The following is a 22526-nucleotide window of genomic DNA, read 5'->3' as shown; positions in this document are numbered from 1 at the left end:
GTTCTGCAGCAGCTGGTAGTGACTCCCCTGATTGCCATCCATAGCTTTTCAGTCTGTCCGATAACCTTGCTCACCTCAGTGGGACAGGAAGAGCAGTCCATGAGCACAACAGCTGTTTGTAGTGCAACATTAATTGTACAGACGGGTGGAGCAATGCCGGCTGGGGTATGTAATGTGAGTGCCCTGTACAGAAACCAAATGCCAGATGCAACGAATGGAACTGCAATGGAACCCTTGCAGGAGTAATGCACACATTGGGCGCATCCTGCTGTGCAGGGCAAAGGGTGTTGCTGCATACAGTAGAAGTGTTCCCTGGAGGTAGAGTGGGTGGTGTGGGCATTGCTCATGGTTACGCTGGTGACACCTGGCTGGAAGACACCGACGAGACCTGGGTGGCTTGGGAGGAACCCGAAACATCCTCCTCCTCCCCAAAGGGGCTTTTGCCACAGAAGACAAGCTTCAGCATGCAGGAACGAAACTGAAAGGGAGAGAGGGTTAATTAGCAGGGATGTCACAGCCCTAGGGAAGAAGGACACAACAGTTTTCTGAGCCCTAGTCCATACGAGAGAGGTGCAGTACTGAATGCCAGGGTTCCAGCTCTGATTTTCAAACTTAAGGGAAGCCTGTTCACATCTGTTCATCTGCCAAGGAACCCCTGCACATTGCAGAAGATTGTGACACATTTGCCAGACCTGTTCCATCACAACAGTGCCCCTCTCAGAGCGCAACCCTGAACATGCCTAACATTATTCTGTGGCTACACATTGCAGGCGAAGACAGACAGGGGTGCAGAAGCCGTCTTTCAGAGAAACTTCTCAACAATTACTGACCTTCTCATTGTCCACTGTTACTGACACTTTAGGGACAACCTAGCAGGGAACCATAGGGTGCTCCCCAAGTTCAGTGTGAAAATCACAGAGCTCTCTTCAAAACGGAAATGTCTCCAAATACATGTACTGCTATGCATACTCCGTAGGTCAGGTAATTTGACAGAGGGGCACTGAGTGCATATCCTGAGACGATGCCAGAGTCCTTGATAAGCTCAGGGAGAAATGTTGACATGTAAGCCAAGTGATGGATTTTATATTCTTTGCATGAAGTCCTGGTCATAGGGGGCACAAATGAACATTCAGGGCAGTGAGGAGAGATTGCCAGAGCCCTAAATGATTCCAGGGAAATCCAACAGAGCATACAAGAGGTATGGAATAACAACAACAACAACAACAACAATAATATACCCTGCCCATCTGGCTAGGTTTCCCCAGCCACTCTGGGTGGCTCCCAACAGAATATTAAAAAAACGCTAAAATATCAAACATTAAAAACTTCCCTAAACAGGGCTGCCTTCAGATGTCTTCTAACATTCAGATAGTTGTTCATTTCCTTGACATCTGATGGGAGGGCATTCCACAGGGTGGGCGTTATTGCTGAGAAGGCCCTCTGCCTGGTTCCCTGTAAGCTAACTTCTCTCAGGGGGGGGGGGAACCGCCAGAAGGCCCTTGGAGGTGGACCTCAGTGTCCGGGCTGAAAGATGGGGGTAGAGACGCTCCTTCAGGTATACTGGGCCAAGACCCTTTATGGTTTTAAAGGTCAGCACCAACACTTTGAATTGTGCCCGGAAATGTACTGGGAGCCAATGTAGGTCCCTCAGGACCGGTGTTATGTGGTCTTGGCCGCCACTCCCAGTCCCCAGCCTAGCTGCTGCATTCTGGATTAGTTGCAGTTTCTGGGTCACCTTCAAAGGTAGCCCCACGTAGAGCACATTGCAGTAGTCCAAGCGGGAGATAACCAGAGCTTGCACTACTCTGGCAAGACAGTCTGTGGGCAGGTAGGGTCTCATCCTGCGTACCAGATGGAGCTGGTAGACAGCTGCCCTGGACACAGAATTGACCTGTGCCTCCATGGACAGTTGTGAGTTCTTCAGGGGCACAGTTACCCCATTCAGGACCAGGGATAAATGTGCCACTCTCTCTTTCTACCCAGACCAGCTTGGTTATAGATGTTTCCCGTGCTAACCTGCTTGTTCATGAAGACGTAGATGACAGGGTTATAAACAGAGGAGGCCTTGGAGAAGACAGAGGGGATGGAGGCCAGACGAACATCAAAAGGTTCTCCACGGTGGGTCACTACCCACAATGCAAAGGAAGCGTATGGCAGCCAGCACACCAGGAAGCCCATCACCATCACCACTACCATCTTGGTCACCTCTCTCTCAGCCTTCTGTGTGGTGGCTGACTGTTCCTGCTGCTTGGCAACCTGATGAGGTGGGGAGATGATTAACCATGAGTGAGAATAACTGAAGCCCAGGCGGCAGACTGCACACAGTACAGGGTTGCCATATTGATGGAGAAAGAAAATGGAAAACTGCAGCCCTGGTGTATTGATTAGGTCTACAGTGAGCAAAGGCACTACCTGAGTGGGTGAAGGGGGTTGAATCTGCTGTAATAAAACACTGGCTATGCTTATCACCACAACCTCTGTCTCTCATGGTGGAGCCTAGTACCCATGGAGTAGATTTCTGAATGCAAGGTCCTGGCTAAGAATCACTACATTGGGAGGGACCTTGTGGTTTATCTGATTGAAACCTGGTTTTTCCTCCATAGAGCGTTGCCAAGTGGCGTCATTCTACCTTTTATTTAAACCTTCCATGATCAGAGGTTCCACAACTATCACTGCTTGTGCTCTTACGAGTTTGCTAACATTCGGCCTAAAAATCTTCCCTTCAGTGCAAGTCCATTATTTTCTTACACTACCTCCTAGCTGATATGGAACATAATCCACTGAGCAGCTTTCCTCTACAAACCCCACTGAAATGAATGGGACTCCTCCCATATTTTTATTCCCAAAACAAATATTAATTCCTCTTCCTACTCCTTCCAGTTCCTTCATATTTTCTTCATTGCACTTTCTGTATTAGCTGATACAGGGGGAAGCAATTCCTTAAAGCAGTGTTTCCCAAAGCACAATACATGTACCCCTAGAGGTACGCAAACAGAAATTTTAATGTTACTTTAACATTGATTTTTTTAGCTGCAGCAGACAATTCAAAGATAAAATAGTATTATTAAAACTAACCCCAAATTATCTTCACCCGAAAGGCGGCTGCTGGTAAGTCTAAGCTCCCATAAGGGGTATGCGATCATTGTAAGTTTGGGAAGTGTTGGTTTAGAAGATTGATGGCAGGAACTCTGCATCTGTACACAGATTTGTACACGCTGGCGTGCCTTCATATGTGTGCAGTGCATGAAAGTATGCAGATGTAACTCAACACACATATACAGCTGCCATTGCAGCCGAATCTGTTGATGCCTTGCTTGAAAAGTATTGATCAGGCCCCTCAGTGTGCACAGCACTTGGCGCAACAGTTGGCAGGAGCCGGGGCCTCTTCCCTTGGCAACCACAGGAAGGGGAGGAGAAGCTGACCTTCGGGACGCTCGCAGGCATGTGACATCACACACGCAATCTGTGTGCGTGACACCAGTCCCCTCAATCAGCTTTGTAAGTTGGTGTGCATGAGCAGAAGTAGGTGCACCACCCTCAGAAGTTCAGGGCATTCACTGTGGTGGCCCCTAAAGTGTAGGATTTCCAGCCCACAAAGGGGCATCCGGCACCTTCCTTGTGTAGGTTCTGTTGCATACTGAAGATGCATATTACTGTGGCCTTTGACACTGGGGATATATATATTTTAGGCCCCATACCATTCTTGTGACTGTAATTTGTTTAAAACTACCGTTAATAATATATATTTAAATTGCTGAGACCTGCCCTGGGATATGTTTTTAATAGTGTATATCTAAATTGCTGTAGCCCACTCTGGTGAAGCATGGGTAACAAATCCAAACAATCCATCCATCAATCAATAAAAACAGAGTTTGCATATAACCACCCCAATAAAATCATGTGTGCGATGCATCATGAATGCACAATGAAGAGAATGTCTCCCCCCACAACAGTCCCAATGACTTCTTTTCTCCACCCGAGGGGGAGTATCAGCTAGGGACATTTTAATTAGGATTGCAGAAGCAGGGTAGATTGTTTACGTTGCCTATTTGTATGATGTAGTACCAATCCTTATTAGGCTCCCTGGTGACAGTTATTGAGAGATATTCAGTTGTATCCAACATAGCACAAAGTAAGTCTCCTGCCAGTTCAAGTATTTTTGTGCAACGGAGTTTTCTCCCCCCCCCCTCTCATGTGCATCTTAAATCTGTTCTAGGGGTTCCCCCAATCCTCTGGAGCAGATTTTGGGAAGCTATGGACTGCATGCGGGAAGGAGAGGGGGAGGAAGTTCCACTGTGCAAGCATAAACCCTTACTCTGATGGGATGTATTTGTTGGAGACTGCCCATTAACTAGACACCTGACATGCATTCACACATTTAATATCACATCTCATTTGGCCCTTAGGCATGTGGCACCTACAGAATTTTACATTAACCTGTGCCTGTGTAGCATGGAGGTCAAGAACATGTCACTTCAGGAAACAACAGACACGAGTTCAAATCCCCGTCCAGGCAGGGGTTGCAGTCCACCAGAGCCTCCCTGAGGGGAAGCAGGCCAAAGAGGGGCCACACTTGCTTTTAATATACAACAGGGGCCAACAAACTTTTTCAGCAGGGGGCCAGTCCACTGTCCCTCAGACCTTGTGGGGGGCCGGACTATATTTTGAAGAGGGGGGGGGGAGAACAAATTCCTATGCCCCACAAATAACCCAGAGATGCATTTTAAATAAAAGGACACATTCTACTCATGTATAAACACACTGCTATAATAATAATAATAATAATAATAATAATAATAATAATAATAATAATAATAATAATTTATTTATTCATACATACATACCCCACCCATCTGGCCACGCTGATTCCTGGACCATCCACGGGCCAGATTTAGAAGGCAATTGGGCCAGATCCGGCCCCCAGGTCTTAGTTTGCCTACGCATGATATAGAAAGTTCCATGTTGGATCTTTAGCTTCTCCCACAAAAAGCATACTTGGCAACAAGACTGGAAAGAGCTAATGCTGGTTGGTGGACTGCGGCATTCCACAGCCGCTTCACCTGTTCTTACCCATCCCTATCTAGACACTCCTCTTGAGTTTGGACAGTGACACACCCAAGCAGTTTTTCACCCTGGTGGTGGTGCTGTCTGCTACCTTTCCTTAGTGCTGTGTCTCATCAGAGGGGAGCAGAAGGGAGGAAAGAGGTAGTACTCACTGCCCGCAGGGTTATAAGAAGACGACCGTAAGAAAAGACGATAACAGACAGGGGCACGCCAAAGCAGAAGGAGAAGAGGAACAGGACGTAAGATTCATTGTTCCACTTGTTGTTTGTTGTATACCAATCAGGACCACACGAACACTGCAGCCCCTCAGGAATATACCTAAGGAAGTTAAACACTTTTCAGCAATAGGTTTCCATTAATAGCAGCGAGTGGTGTTAATTGTACTCTAAATACATTAGGCATGGCAAAGAACTGGTGAGGTACCTCAGGCAATTCCATGTAAGGTATAAATTTCCATCTTAGTGCCTTAACCCAGACTGCCTCTGCTCCCATAATCTCAGCTCAGCCTTCCCCTCCCTGACATAACCTTATTCTCCAGCACATACCTGCTCCAGCCAAACAGGGGTGGTACTGAAGCCACCAAGCCAAAGACCCATGTTACGACGCAACCAACAATGGCATGGGTGCCTCTGAAGGTGAAGTTTCCCAGAGGCTTACAAATGACCAAGTATCGTTCGAAGGCCACAACTGCCAGGGACCATAGGCTCACCATGCCTGGTTGGGAGTGAAAAAACAGAGGACAGGATAGTCTAGTCAGCCCCCTATGCATATGGAAATGCAGATGCAGAAAACAGCCACTTATCAATTCCTTGCTTTCCCCAAACCTCAGTCTCTGCTGTCTTATTCACAATGTGCAATTGCCCTTATTCAAGCTGTCTCTGGCTTGCTAACTGACAATGTCACTTCACAGTACCCTGAAATCCTCAGATAGCCCCACATACTCATCCCTTACAATCCTGTAGCTTTCCCAGTCTTGTGTCTTCTTGCTCTCTCATCCACCCACTCATCCTCCTCATTCTTCCCAATGCTACTAAGTTCCAAAACATTTACTTACCCCCCAATGTGGCAGCAAAGCCCTCTATCTTGCAAGCAAGAGGGCCCATGATGAAGTACATGTGGGAGAAGCTGTAGAAGGCAGTGGTAGATCCAATGCAGACCACCACCAGGTTTGACACAGCAAGGTTGACCAAGATGTAGTTGAGGTGGGAGCGCAGCTTCTTGTACTTGAAAGTGCAGAAGATGGTGAGGATGTTGATGGGTACCCCAAGTACAACCAATAGGAACATGAAGGCAGCCATGCTCATAAAGAGGCCTGGACTACCAAGATGAGTCTGAGGTACCAGAAAAGGACTTAGAGTTGTGATGTTGGCAACATCCAAGGGCACTGGGATGAAGAAATTTTCCGGGAGGTCATCCTGGGCGTCAGAGCGGGCTTTGTGCATGGTGGGGATTGCAGTGGGGACAATGAGATGGAAATGATGGGGCTGGGAGTTGAGAGGGTAGTGGAGTGTGTGCAAAGTAAGATGGATTGAGCGGAGAAAACTGAAACAGAGGGCCTGCTTGGGAATGGGTGGGAAAGGCAGGCTGAGAGGCAGCTATTTGAGATGGGGCAGAAAGAGAAAGAGAATCTGGCTTCAGTTCACATCCCTTTGCGAGGACGGAGTCACAAGCAGCCGGGCGGCCCGGGGTACCATGGCGAGCGGGTCATGAGTCACTGCGTGGTTGTACAGGTTGCCTTTATACCTGAGGGGTCCCGAGGTCTCTTCTTGTATGGCTACAAATTATCTGTGCCCCCCCCGGCATTCCTGTCTTCCTTAATCGTCCTTAAGGCTGGAAAGCCTCAGCTAAGCCAAGCTTATCCTCAAGGACTGCAGAGCAGTTGTAGCCAAAGGGGCAAGGAAAGACAGGTTTAGCTGCCTGACAAGCCGCTTTGGAGGTACTTAATCGGACGGTGGAGCCCGATTAAGGACTCAAAGGGGGAGGAGGGCAGGTCAGATAACAAGACCAGCTAAGAAGCTGAGTTTGAGGAGAAAATTATTTCCTCATTGGGCACCTCCAGCAGAGGCTCTGCTGGCACTTCCCAAGCCCAGGCTGCCGTCCCTTGCCATCCTAGATCCAAACTTCCTTCCGTTTGAACTGAGGCACTTCAATGAGGCCAAACCTCCCCTTTGCTACCCCAGCCTGACACTTGGGATGTGTGATCCATTTCTAACTCACCTTATGAGCTTTTCCCAGAACTGAGACTAGCACTCCATCTGCTCTCAACAGCCCTGCTAAAGTCACACCTATGTGTCTAATTTCTGGAATGCAATGTGAATGACTTCTCCGTTGACACCACTATTTACCTTTGTGCTACTACTTACCAGCCCTGATTCAGCAGAAGGGAAAAACTGAATTAATTCCTATCCTAATTCCATTCCTCTGGTCCTATACAAATCAATGGAGTGGTGAAAGTATCTGATTTTGGCAATTTAATGAACCTATCCCTAGCACATGTACCTCCAATTTGGAACTTCTTCCACTGGCCATTCTTTTCCTGGTCATTGTTTGCCACAATCCTGCCTTGAGAGCCACAGCAAAATGTACATACATTTATTGCAGCAGTGCTAATTGTGCTTCAGGGAGATAACTTGTTTTCACCAAGTATTGTTTGAAATACTACATATATGTATAAAACCAATAAGGTGCTCTACCAGGTGGACAGTCTACAGTATATATGACAGGTGTGGGTTTTTTTAATAAAAATGTTCAGTATAAACCAATGGCCTCTAGTCCTTCAGTTTTTATATAAATGTCAATCTGTCTTATTCCTTGCTATTTGTTGCTTCCTCTTTTCCCACTTGCTTATTTTTCTTCAATCCTAATAAAAATGTAATAAATGCAGTAAGTAAATAAAATGTAATACAGTAAATCAATTAATGGTGGTTATTGATACAACACTCATTAGGTCAGTTGAAAATCATCAGCAATTATTTCCATATTGGTCCCACTTTTATTAAAAAGAGGTACAAAAGAGGTGATCTTCTGGAGGCTTCCTTCCTAGTGCAAATAACAAGGGGAGCATCTTTGTCAGAATCAGGGGGGTGGGGGTTAAAATCCATGTGCTCTTTTTTCCTTTTATACCATCCATGTTAATTACATCCATACAAGCTTGGCCCTTAGTATGCTTATATATCCACCCCCAGAACTTGTTCTAGTGACATTGTTGTTGTTTAGTCGTTCAGTCGTGTCCGACTCTTCGTGACCCCATGGACCAGAGCACACCAGGCACTCCTGTCTTCCACTGCCTCCCGCAGTTTGGTCAAACTCATGATGGTAGCCTCGAGAACACTATCCAACCATCTCGTCCTCTGTCGTCCCCTTCTCCTTGTGCTGTCCATCTTTCCCAACATCAGGGTCTTTTCCAGGGAGTCTTCTCTTCTCCTGAGGTGGCCAAAGTACTGGAGCGTCAGCTTCATGATCTGTCCTTAGTCACCACTAAATTATAATTAAAAGTAATTCAGACCTTGTACCTATTTCCTTACGTAAAACAGCAGTTGGTTAAAAACAAAACCATCCACCACTCCCGCCAGCTGTGCATTTGTTTATTTTAAATAGTGATCTGATTGGGTCCCCCCCCCCCCCCGGATATTGGAAACCTGCAAAATATCTCTAAATAAAGGAATGGTTAGGAAAAATCGAGTATGTGTTAATTATGACAAAATGAACTACACACAGGACTGGTTTGCAGATCACAAACAGTAGACAAAATAAACTATAGTTTAATTTGAATGAGCAGTATGTTGGTGCAGGCTGTGGCCAATAACATATTATACCAGTTCTGATGGAACCACCCTAGCTGCTGGTTTGCTGTTTGTTCTGACATACAAAGCTGTAACACAGCTTAGGATTTACAGTAGATACCTGATGGGTTGCTTGTCCCCATATACACCTGTCTGTTGGTTACAGAATCATAGAGCTGTCAAGTTGGACGGGACCCTGAAGGTCATATGGTCCAACCCTATGCAATGCAGGAATCTCAGCTAAAGCATCCATAACTGATGGCCACCCAACGTCAGCTTCAAAACCTCCAATGATACATCCAGAAACACCCTCTTATCTATGCCATGTTTACCAAGTATTTGCTGTGGGGCATGAGAGGGCCTTCTCAGGAGTGGGCCCCCAATGATGGAGTACCCTGGCATGTCAGGTTTGACTGGCACCAGTTAAAAGCAAATTTATTTGTCCTGGCTTCTGTTGATGTGGTTAATTTGTTTATGGTGGAGATGGGCATGCTTGCCCTCCTGGATCAGTATGACTTGGGTTGAAGGTTCTATGTTTTATTTGATTATATACTTTTGATTTTTCATATTGCACCAAGTTCTGGGATTATTTTAATGATGAGCAGGCTATAAATTTTTGATAGTAATTATTATTATACACTTATATCCTCCCATTCTCTAAAATGCTTAAAATGGATAGCACCCTCAATATTGTGCATGTTAGTTTTTTATTTGAAAAATTTACAGCTGTTTCAGACTGAAGTCACTGAAGGAGTGTACTACTACAAATGTATTAGAACAGGGTGGTCAAATTTCAGGTTTTCAAGATGAGCTTTGTTTTCTCATTTCAACCTGTAGATCCACCAGTTGGAGCCAGGTATTTAAAAAGTACTCAGTGGAGAGGAAATTTAGGAAAAGAGTGCCTCTGATTGCTCCCGGCTCAGGAATTTATTTTCCGTACCAGAACTGAGCTCATATTCCTTTCACACAAAAGTCTGCTCTTCTTTTCTCCCTAAAGCTTTCTTAATTTTAGTGGCCTAATTTGGCAGGGTGGGGTGGCTGTCATTGGAAACCCAGCTGATTAATTGTAAATCACCCAGAGACAACAATCTTCCTTTGCAGCACCCCCTGGATTAGAGCCCAGCCTAGGTTTGTTCTATTTAGAAAAGCTGCTTTGGGATTGCGTGTGTGTGTGTGTGTGTGTTGAAAAGGAGGGGGAGGCAATTTGTAGTGCAGAAACTGAAAGGCAAAGGAAGTGTTGAGCTACTTCGCTACTACTTGGCTCTAAATTCCTCACTCCAAAACTGTAATTAATTTTAAAAGAAAATAAAAGTACTCGATTTGCATGTTACATGTAGCTAGCCCCTGCAAATTCTCTATTATTATTTCAATTAATTAGTTATTTGACACTTTTTTAAAAAACCTGCATAGTGCATGGCATAAGAGTATTGCAGTACAATAAAAACCATACAATAACCCATAAAACAAACCAGGTAAAACAGCAGCAAAAATTTTTACAATCAATGTTAAAATAATCCTAATCTGTCAAGCGCATGGGATAAATTTTTACCTGGCACTCAGAGGATGTTAATGGTGGCACCAGGCAGACCTCACTGGGAAGAGAATTCTACAAGTAGGGGCCACAATGGAAAAGGCCCTCTTCCTTCCTGTAACCCTCTGAACCAACCTTGGAGGAAGTACCCAGAGGAGGCCTCAGAGAATTGAAGGAACCAGGTTGGTTCCAGCTGTTGGGACCTGCTCTGTATCCCTTTAAGTAAGGTCTCTGAGGCACAGTAGAATGGAGACTTTTCAATGGTGGTGCCTACACTGTTATTTGTTTATTTAACATAATTAGCATAATTTGTATACTGCTTAATTCTTAATGAAACATCTTAAGTGGTTACAGAACAACCTCCATGGGGAAGCCCACTAAACTACTTCATTATCTGCCTCCACTCCACTCCCCAGTTTTAAATTGCCGTTTTACTTATTATATGTAAGTTACATGTTTTTATTTATTTGTTCATTTATTCTACACTGTTTAATTGTATCTGCTCTTTTTATCACATCATACTTTGAGAAATTTCTCACTGGAACAGAATTTCATAAATGCTGCAAATAAATAAGTCTAAGCAGTGGTCCAGGGACAATGCGCAAGGTTAAACTTAAAATTAAGAATAAACTTTAAATAGAGTGTAGAATAGGATAGGGAACTTTGGTAGAATGGCATTGGCTGGTGCAGAGATGCTCTTGGCAGGGCTAATAACTGGTTTTCTCCCATTTTCTCTCTACTGTACTGGGAGAGCATAGTGATTAGGCTATAATTAGACCTGGTTTTGTTGTTAGCGTAAGAGTTATGTTAAGGTGCACTGACAGGATGTGTGCGCATTTTTTGTAAGAGACGGATAAAACATCTCCCCTTGTGTCAGGTGTTTCATTAGCCACAGACTATATACTGTACTCTGTACTTGAGAGCTTATCTCATGTTCATTTTTTTTCTGGAATGTCCAATGTTTGTTTCCCTGCTCCCCCTTACAACACTGCTTGCTTTGTGAAATATTAATCAATCTTTTAAAATGTAAGTTGCTAAAATGAGACCCTATCCAGTTCCAGTAAAATATATCCCCAATTTGGGGGTGGTTTTTGCAATTGTTTTTGTGGGTGCCTCCAAACACAAAACAGTTAGATAAAATGGATCAATTGCTTCATTTATTTGAAACTAATGCTGCAAGCACGAGAACACCAGATTCAGTTTACCAAGTATGCCATTGTGCAGATCACCCTTATCTACTTGCCAGAAATAATTTTATGAAATTCCTCAATAAAATGCCTCTCATTATTATGAGTAGTCTGCATGTATGCTGGAGAGCTTATATATTTCGAGGTTTGTGTGCTATACCAAGGTGTTTGCACACAGAAATACACTGTAATCTCTCTTATGACTTGGAGTGGGAGGCTTAACCTGCCCTTTCTATTGAGCATCAAACCTGCTTGTATTTGTATCTTCACAGCTCCCTCACGTCGTCCGGATACTGCTGCCCATTTCTTCATTTAGTTAAAAGGGTATTGGAACTTGGGAAAGTAGCATAAATGTATTTCATCACAGGAGGGGCAGCAAAGTTCTATCTTCCTGCATTTCTTACAGGGCTGTTTATACTACCTTTGCCCCAGCTGGGCCATCCCAGAGAAGACATGAGCTCATGAGCCCCAAAATATAATGCATTAGCCGCTATATTGGAATATTTCCAGCCTTGGATTACAGAGGTCAAAGTTTGTGGCTAGAAGCAGCAGCAGCAGCAGCAGGATGCAGGATTTATCTTGCCGGAGAAAAGGGGAAACAACCACCAAATCCACACCACACACTCTTCATTACAAAAGAGCCTTCACACTCAAACCTGTTTCCATAGGGTGTATAGTACAAGCTTGCTGTACATAGTGCAAACATATTCCTTTTTAAAAAATAATTTTATTGTTCATTTAACATAATTGTTACAAAATATAAGCAAAATATTACATACATATATATTTCTAATAGTAATAATAATAAATAAGCACATATATATGAAAAAAGGAACAAAGGGGGGGGAGAAGAAAAGAAAAAAAAGAAAGAAGAAAGAAAAAAAGAAGAAAAGTTGGAAGAATTTTTCAGATTTATTCTACAAATATCTCAATATGAAAATAATAATAAAATTTCATTGATTGACTTACATCGCTTACACTGCACTTCCTATATACATTTTAAGCAAGATTGTATTTGTTATTCCGTATTTTTTCCATACAATCTCACACAAATATTCTAATCAATAAGTTTTCTAAATCTCTCATAAATCTATTCTAAACATAACCAATACCTTACATTTATTCCTTGTCTACATAGATAATCATTTAAGCATTTCCATTGTTTCTGGATTATATTTTTTGGCTTTTGTCTTATCAAATCAGCTAATTCCAAGTATTCGCATAATTTATTCAACCATTCTTCTTTGGTTGGAATATAATTTCACAGTACTGACAGGCCGGTGGTTGAGTACAACAGTGAAGACAGTGTAGTTCCATGCTGGAACTGAAGCCAGACCACTACAGTGGAGGAAGACACTTCTATCCTTCTTTATCAATACCAATTTATGTGAGCATCTCTCATCTCAACCTACCCTTCTCTACTACCCTTCCTGTACCCACCCTCCATTATTCCATGGCCTACTTTACTGTCCCATCGGCTCTGAGCCAGAGGGATCAGGTATTAGGCTTAGCATCTTTCCTGAGACCCACAGCATGATCCAGTCCACCCCACCCTTTCCACACTAGGTGAGGAACAGGAAGGGCGCCAACCACAAAATGTAGAACAAGAGGATCTCAGGATTGAGGTCACGGAATTGCCCCCTCTCACGCATGCACACACCCCAAGAAAGAAAAGGATGTAGGGATTTAAAATGTGCAAGGGATAGAGAGGCATTATAGAAAAAGCTATAATAAGAGAGATCTGGTCTGGGGCTGTGTGGCAGGTTGGTAGACTAGGGCTGGAAACACTGATCATGAGGTAAATGGCAGCGCACTGCAAGCCAAAAAATTATGTTAAAATTTAGGCCTCAAAAATTGTTTTAACTCAGGCAGAACACAGAGACAACAATTGTCCTACAGTGCATTGACATCCTTTGTTTGCCCACTTTTTGTGGGGAATGCACAAGATGCCATTGTCAAATCATTGCGTTCCAGCCTTTAATGTTTTCCCTGACTTGATTTGTGTATATTTTTTGTTGTTACTAAAAGTGCAATTTCCTTCAAATTTAAAAGTTTCTGTTTATAGTTTCTGTCTGTTTTTATTTCTTTCTTGTTCACTGCGCTTGGGAAATCAGTTATTATTTCCTCCTTAGTTTGCTTTTGCTCTCCAGAAGGATGCATGGGTTATCACTGGGTTATGGCATTATATAAAAGTTGTGCTATTTTGTTATAACGGGAAAAAGTGAAGGGGGGATAGGAGGAAAGAGACCAGCATTTTAACTAAGACACACCCCTGAGTTCAATAAACAAAAACTAAACAAGGGGTAATTAAAGGATAATGTTCAAGTTGCACTGTACACTAAAGTAATAAAAGTCAATTGAAAAATCAAGTTTTTTGACATTATTGTAAAAATAAAATAAAAAAGAAAACAAAAGAAAAAAGCTCAAGAACTTTCATGGTGTCCTGGTTTTTATTTTTTGAAATGGCAGCCGTACCTAGTCACCTCCAGGTTGGACAACTTTATTGCAAACTATATGAAGCTACCCATGAAGATAATTCATACATTTCAGTTGGTTCAGAATGTGTCCTCCCCTAAATTCTGGCAGGAACCAGGATGTCAGATAACATTACTGTTATCCTTTAACAACTTCACTAATTACCAGCCTGTTTCTTTGTCAATTTACAGTGCTGTTATTGTCTCTAAGTAGCCTGAGGCCACGATTTGACATATGAACTTGTTCATTAACTCCATTTCTCTACAGAGACCCTAATCGTTGTTTTCCTGCCACCAGTGGTGCGACAAGTGGACAGGGGGAGGGAGGTGTTATAGCACCTGGACAGTGAAACACCTTACCTGGCTCCTTCACTTCCTGCATTAAAGCAGGCAACAAAGTCTGATTTATTCCAGGGTGCTTTTTATAAATTCTGACCCATCCTTCAAAATGGTTTTAATTACTTTTTTAAAGTATTTTATTGGTTGTGTGTGATTGTGTTTTTTTCTTGCCTTTACTATGTTGAGAGCTGCCTTCAGTTTACTTCTTGTAAAATTGCAGAGTATTATTATTCACAACAGAAAAATACAGAATGAGAATTTTTTTTTTTAAACAAATCAATATTTGTCTCATGTCTTGTGAACTGCCCTGTGATCTTCAGATGAAGGATGGTATACATATCCTCCTCCTCCTCATCTATACATCTTAGGAGTGATGGACAGTAGAAATTTAGAGGGTGGGGTGCAAAGTCCACGGCATAATGGCTGTTCTTGAAGGAGCAGGTTGGAATTGAAAGCAGGGCGACCAGATTTTCTTCCTAGGAGTGATGCTGCACTTTTAACAAATGAACAATAGGCAGATATTCAACAGTTGGAAAAAATTAACATCAGTGTATCTCCATGGTAGGAACAATTTCAGCTGTTGGATTCCTTTCTGTTGCGCAACTATTCAAAGCACTAGAACTCTGTTAGGAAGTCAAGGGTCTTTATGAACAGGTTTGGAGTCCAACAAAGCCCTGCAATAGCTAATAGACTCTAACCTTATTGACTCTGAGGAGAGTGTAGAAGAGGTTGTGGCCAAAGGAGGAGTGGATTATCCTTTTGAATCCTCAGAGAGTGGCAGAGAACATGGGAAGAAATTAAACTTGGGGGATTAGCACACAACAGCTGTCCCGGTCCAATTAAAGCCTAGCTCATCCCTGCTTCACACTTCCAGGAAGGGCAAGGAGGAAACTTAACACAACACAGAGTAGGGCCATTTGCAAAATATAAAGGGCATTCCGTTGCCAAAGGCATTCTGCCAACATTATTGCTGGAAGACAAACGTTATCAGGATACATAGAAATAAAATCCAGTTTTTGCAATTTAAATAAAACACTTTTCAATATATTTGCTTAATTTGCATTGTCTTGTTTGCAATAATAATGCTTATAAAATAAAGTTTACTCTCCTAACTGGAGGGAGGAAAAAACTCTGATAGATGAACTATCTTTGGGTGCCAGAGGATTATGGCTGATTATGGACTTTTAAATGTGTTGGTAGGATGGGAGTTATTGATTTGTCTTTGTTTGTGTTCTCAGTTTGTATTTTTGTGTTGTGAATGACACTGTGATCTTTGAATGAAGGGTGGTATAAAAGTTTAATTAATTAATTATGTAGATACTGGGACCAGACAAGAGAGGCCCAATCACCTGCTGCTTACTAGAAGGTCTACTTTATCTTTGCCTGATATGTACTCTTGGGATTTTACTTTTAATTATATATATGTGTGTATTAAATTTACATTCATCCCACTTCCTGAATTTGTAAAGTCTTCAAACTGATTGTTGACATTTATTTTCACTGGGTACACATTTTAAAGCAAAGCCATAAGACCTATAAACTTGCTTGAGTGTTGAAAGAGGAATGTAAGAATTTGTACAGTGTGTTAATTGTCCAGAGAAGTTCACAACCAGGGCAAGATCCACATAATACACATTCTGTGCTGCTGGTCTGAAATAATCAGAGATAATTTTAAAAACTGGCTTCATTTTTAGCCATCATGGCTCACAATAACAGATAGATCTTAACCCCCCTGACAGCACAATTCTATACAACTCTAATCAAAAGTAAACCCCATTGAGTTCAGTGATGTTTTATTCTCAGGCAAATGTGTACAGAATTGCACTTTAAGTGAATCTAATTCTTTCCTAACCCTTCTATGGTACTGGACACAGGAAATCTTGTGGCAATTAATTGCTTTGGTCAACTCACCTTTTATTAATTGTCTTAATGGTGTTTAAAATGTGCTTTTAAGCAGCAATCCTGTAAAACTCCTGTGTGCAACACCATCTGAGTGCACAAGTTTTATGGTTTTAACAGTATGAATCTTTTTCTAAATAGAACAGTTGGAGTTTCCAATGTATATTAGTAGGGCTCATGGTGTGTTTACTATTTTTAGGTTGCTTTGGAATTTTTATATAATTATGTGAGAATGATTAATTAACTTTTAGAATTAATGCATTTTGTACTTCCTATTACCAGTCAATTTCAACTGCAGTGCAAAATTGCTTTTTCCATTGTCACATCCTACTAATTGATTTTTACTTATTCTTGAATATGTTTAAGCTTATTCTCCCCCTACCCAGCAGACGAAACCAAGTTGGACCCCATTTCCATAAGCACAGACCTGTAACTTAAAAAAACACAACTGCTTCTGCATTTTGCTCCTACTTTTTGAAGAGTTAACTTATCATCCTTTTAAACTTCCTTCACCATGCAACCCACATTTCCTTGCTTGCTCTAAGCAATGAGATCTGTGCACATAAGCATTCATTGAAATGCATAATCAGGAATTATTATCAGAATCTAAATGTACATTGAAGTCACATACAGTTTACCCACACTATTGTTTGATATGAAATATGCATCCAATTTATCCTGTGATAATCCAATTTATTCGGTGATATCCAATTTATCTTTGAAACTGTGAGGAAACACCCCTTGCTCCTAATGTAAACTACAGTGGTACCTCGGGTTACAGACACTTCAGGTTACAGACTCTGCTAACCCAGCAATAGTACCTTGGGTTAAGAACTTTGCTTCAGGATGAGAACAGAAATCGCATAGCAGTGGCACGGCAGCAGCGGGAGGCCCCATTAGCTAAAGTGGTGTTTCAGGTTAAGAACAGTTTCAGGTTAAGAACGAACCTCCGGAACAAATTAAGTACGTAACCAGAGGTACCACTGTATCTGATATGGATTTGAAGAAAGTGAACCTTTCCTAATTTTATCTCTTGGAGGAGCAAGCTAACTCCTTTATGACTTTGCTTAAAATGTGAATTATATAGTCACCCACTTTATTTTATTTATTTATTTTTCCAGAATATGATATAGTTCTAATTGCAATTTGGATATTCAGAATGGATACTCAGTTTTATTTGTACAGTTGAATTTCTCTAAGGCCTCTGCATCTCTATATAGCTCTATCAAAGTCAGCAGCTATAATGGAATAACAGTGCCCTCTGCTGCAGTGTTAGCTTTTCAGAAGGCAAACTATACATTTGCACATAAAGAACTTGCAATGAAGCAGTAATGATGGTGGTGGTGATCACAAATTAAAATCTGCCTTGGCAGGCTACAGCTTTGAATAGGGAAGAAAAATGGTAGAAAGCAGGGTCTTTCTCTGCTGGCTGTTTTTCCTTCTCAGTATCTGTTTCCAGATATATGATAACCCAAAGTATGCATTAGGACTCCTGTAAGGAGAAACAGAGTGTGGTGTGGGTTAATTTTGAATGGAAAGAGAGTTGGCAGGGAATGGGTTAAGCACCTTCTTCCTCTAATCGTTCTACAGCCTCCCAAGTTTCTTTAAAAACCAACACGGTACAGGTAATGTGAATCTTAGCAATGCAGTTGACCTGGGCTCAGATTTGGACCCTTATGATAGACAACGGACAAAACTGGGGACAGGAGCCACTGCTAGAGAGAGCCCTGGAAATACTGGCCCTGCTGGAGACTCCTGCAGAAGGAGTATCCCCTTGAGCCAGCACCTGCTTCTCTCAAAATAGCCCTGCCATTGTTTTCTCCTTCTCCTCAGAACTATGCACAGTGCAGGAGGGTATCTTGCCACCACTATTCCACAAAAGGAATGGAGGAGAAATTCAATTCAGTCCACATTTAAATGCAAACTTGCCTAATTTGCACATTCTGGCACAATATTTGTCTATTAGGCAAAAGTGCATTAAAATGTGTATATTAGGATAAATTCACCTTAAAATGTGGATTAATTTTTATGAGGATTAAAGAAATAATAAAGTATGCAAAGTGATGTGTAAAGGTGAACCAACATTGAGAAAAATGAGAAAGTGAAACCAAAATTGACAGATGCCCATTCACAGCTGGGGACAGCAGGAGACTCCCAAACCCTACAGCAGTAAATGTTTAAGAAATAGGATGTGGTCTCTTTAAGTTACAACTGTTTCCCTCTAGAATGGAAAGCTGGAGACAACCCTTTGTCTTCAAACCTAAACAGCTGGGAGGGAAACCTTCCTAACTTGATTCCATGAGTGTCCCTCCAGCATTCAGTCCCTTATTTTTATTTATATTATTTAATAAAATCTATATCTGTGGGTATAGGGTGGTATATTGTTGTTGTTGTTGTTATGTTTAAAAACCTCAAAGTGGTTTACAAAAGATAAAACAGCAAAATCAAGAAAAACTTACTTATTCTCGGAGCTGGGCCATTTTGCAACCTGAGGCAAAACTCCCAGTGCCTCTGCACTCTGCCCTGCCATCATCTCCTGCTACTTGTCTGCTGGGCACTCATGGCTCACCTCAGCCAGGTGCCCAGCACCTGCAACTGCCAGGTGCTCAAGCCTCCTCTTACTCCTCTGCTCTATGGTCACCCCACCCCCTGTCCACCATGGCCCTAGAATATGTTCTATGCTATGACTGTTTCAGAGTTGTGGGTGGAGTTGTTGTTTAATTGTATTTTTATTTACTATAACCCACCCTGGAAACTTTTGGTGAAGGCTAGGTAAAATACATAATAAAAACAAGCTTGAATCTGTGTAAAGAAACCAAATAATGTGACTCTCTCTCCCCAAATTCATCTTTTCTCTTCTTCCTGAATTACTGTATACAAATAGTCTAAACTGATGAGTTCAGTGCATTCAAGAAAATTTAGTGGCCACAGCTTTAAAATCTGCCACTAGAAATTGGTGGTTGAATACTGTTGTATAACCACTTCCTCGTTTTTTATTTACTACAGTCAAGTTTATTGTTGTTACTATTTATAAAAATATATATGTACACTGTCAGCATCCTTTATTTCCTGTTGTAAAATATTTTTAGGTCGAGATGTACTGCTTGGTTGTGTTTCTTTCCACTATAGACTGGTACATACAAACCGATTCAAAACATAACAGAACGTAACCCCCGCGTAAGTGGGGAGGGGGGGCATCTTATAAGAAGCTGCTGCAGGAGCAACATCATGGGAGGGGGAATTCTAGGACTAAGGTATAACTGTGAAGCTCCTTTGTTATTTTTGCTATTAAATGCCACATGTTGTTTAAGTGATGCTGTTATATTTATAGTATTGAAATGTGCATGTTTGTATGTTATTATATATTTATTTTGCTAAGTTATTATGAAATTGTTGTGTTATTGTTTTGCTATGTTATGATATTGTTCCTATGTTATTGCTTTGCTATGCTATTATGAAACTGTTTTTGTAGTGTTTGAAATGTATCCCTGTTTCTTTGTTGTAAGCCACTTTGAGCATTTTGTGTGTGGAAAAGTGGCATACAAATAAAATGAATGAATGGATGGTTTATCTGATTCTCTCTCCCCCCCCCCCCGCCGTGCTGCCCCAATGTGAGTTCAGTTTTTCACATTTCCACATCAGTTTGCATTTTAAAAAAAATGTTCTCCTGAAAATTCATCAGCGCTGTGATTGTAAATTTCCATGCAATTTTGCCTAACATACACATTTTTGCTTAGCAATTTCCTTCAGAATAGTATGTTATTTTAAGCAATATATGCACTTGTACAGACATTTTACATCATTGTATGCATTTTTGTAAACCCTCCTTGGCTGAATAACTGCACTGCCAAATTTGAAGAAGTCTGAATTTTGAGAGATAGCTGGAGTTCGGTTTTCATATTGTTTCAGAGTGTGTGGATTAGATAAGTTTGCCTTTAAATGTCAATTGAATCAAATTTCATCCCTATATAATTTAGAATGGGGGTGTCAGAGAGAACCAAACATATACATTACAAGTTAAGATAGATAGATGGTTTTGCTTATTTTTAAACTCAAAATATATCAAAATTGTAGGAAGCCCCATGTATCTGTAGACAAAAATGATATTTAAAACAAATAAATGGAAAATAAACAAAAAACTTTTTTAAAAGTAATTTTAATACGTGTGTGACGATAGTTATTATTCTCTCTGCTGCTGGAGTGATGACTAATAGAACAATCCTAACCGTATCTGCTTCTATTAAGTAGGATTAGGACTATAGCCTAAATAACTCAAGAAAGTGGATAAGATTATATCTTATAATAAGATTTTAGGCTGCAATTAAAAAAAAAATTGCCCAAATGTAAAATGCCAATGTATTTAAGACATGTTACTGATCAGGAAAATTAATACTTACGGTGATCACATATAGATAGTTAAATGAATGAATGAATGAATGCAAACCTATGATCAAATAAATTTATCTCAGACAAAATATCCAGTGTATGGTAAGAAAATGCTTTTTAAATAAATAAATAAAGTTTTATTAATTTCCATTATACAGTATAACAATACTGTAACAATAACAATAAAAAAGAAAAAGAAAAAGAAAATCCCAATTTACCCCCTTCCTTGCTCTAGGACAGATCAGTCTATTTCTGTCCAGTCTGTGATTTCAGTGGTTGCCATTCTTCAGGGTTATCAATAAAGTATTTTATAATAGGATGTCATATTTCAACAAAATTGTCTTCAGCATTTGTGTTATTCAATGCACAAAATCTCTTTGTTATTTTTTCTGATATAGCAATTGACCATACATTCTGTGTATAGTGAGAAAATACTGAAACCATAATTATGATGTTAACATGATTGAAAACCAACCTTTGAGATTTGTTTAACTTTCTATGCTTAAAATGGTATGCCTATGTTGAATGGGGCCTGTTTATTAAAAATAATCCTATTGATTTTAATAGAATTAACAATATGCTCTCAATTTTTTTCAGTGCCATCTCCCTTAACAAGAAAAATATCGCACATATAACAGCACTATCCAACCCTCCCCGAAAGCTTGTGCCCAAATTCCCTAGCTGCTTTTTGAATTGTGGGAGTTAAAGAACAATGTTGGGCTTCTATTTGGGCATCTTCCGAGAAAAGAAACTAAAAAAATGAGTGTGTACAGTTACTTTTTAAAAAAAAAAAATAGGGACAATCAGTGGTACTGTATCAAATGACTGTATTCTTTTAATACTGGGAAAGCAAAGGCTACTGTATCAATTTGCCAGTTATATTACAGTGGCTGTTAAATTCCTTTACACAGAAGTTTGTTTCTTCTTTTATTTTTTTAAACATATTTTAATATTTCATACACACACACACATTGAATATGCAAAAAAAAGGGGGGGGAACCACATACATACATAAAAAAAGAAAAAGAAAAAGACAAGTACCTCCAAAACAAACATTTTCAATTACACTTCTATGTAAGGAGTACAAGCTGTCTCTTTACGCAGAAGTTTGGAAGACATCAACTATACTAAGAATAACACAATTATTACAAAATTGTGAGATTATGCCATAATGGATAAATTGTCTGATTATAAGAACACAAGAAAAACTCCAAAACCAAAACATTATGCTGGTCAATATTGGTTTACTCTAAGCAGACTGTGGAAACCTATGCATGTCTACTCTGAAGCAAGACCCACTGAGTTTAATGCGACGTACTCCCAGGTGAGTATAGGATTGCTGCCTAATACTGTAAAACCCAGTCTACATTTTCCCTTTGAAATGCTGTCAGCTCCTTTTTCCTAACCTTCCATGTATAAATCTTGTGATTATGTCTGAATATTGCTTACATAGGTTTTATAGGCTGCTCACTTCTTACCTGTAATTAGTACTGGAGTTTAGTATTTTATTGAGTTGATTTTAAAAATAATAGTATTATGTCTTCTTCTAGTGCTTATTTTAGTGTAATACTTTTTTGTTCTGATGTTTTTGTTAAATATGTTAAGTATATTTTTTCAAAGGTGTCTACAGTGGATTTCAGCCATTAAAGGCACCCCATAAATACTTAAAAGATATTATCATTGGAAATTTTAATATTTACTATTTTATTTTTATGGAATAAACATAAAATTATAGCTCTTTATGGTTTGTTTACCCTCCTCTCTCACACATTCAATATAAGGAACACAAAAATGTTAATAGTTAATCTTAAGGATAACATACATAATTATTTTATTTCTACATAATAAAATTTTATATTCCTCA

At 40.6% G+C, this 22526-nt stretch overlaps 1 protein-coding gene across 1 annotated transcript; it reads right to left on the bottom strand.

Moving 5' to 3' along the window:
* Positions 1 to 340: 340 nt before the first annotated feature.
* Positions 341 to 7825, bottom strand: LOC310667295 (blue-sensitive opsin-like). Its single transcript, XM_083419130.1, has 5 exons — positions 6119 to 7825; positions 5610 to 5778; positions 5217 to 5382; positions 2017 to 2256; positions 341 to 478 (listed from the first exon to the last, which is right to left on the bottom strand). The coding sequence occupies exons 1-5, from the start codon at positions 6504 to 6506 to the stop codon at positions 350 to 352; spliced, it is 1092 nt and encodes a 363-aa protein (XP_083275256.1). The 5' UTR covers positions 6507 to 7825; the 3' UTR covers positions 341 to 349.
* Positions 7826 to 22526: the final 14701 nt, after the last annotated feature.

Source organism: Podarcis tiliguerta, assembly GCF_965153285.1.
Source record: "Podarcis tiliguerta genome assembly, chromosome: 17".
NCBI lineage: Eukaryota > Metazoa > Chordata > Lepidosauria > Squamata > Lacertidae > Podarcis > Podarcis tiliguerta.
Note: the sequence above shows the minus strand (reverse complement) of the source record. Positions and strands in the feature narration are given on the sequence as shown.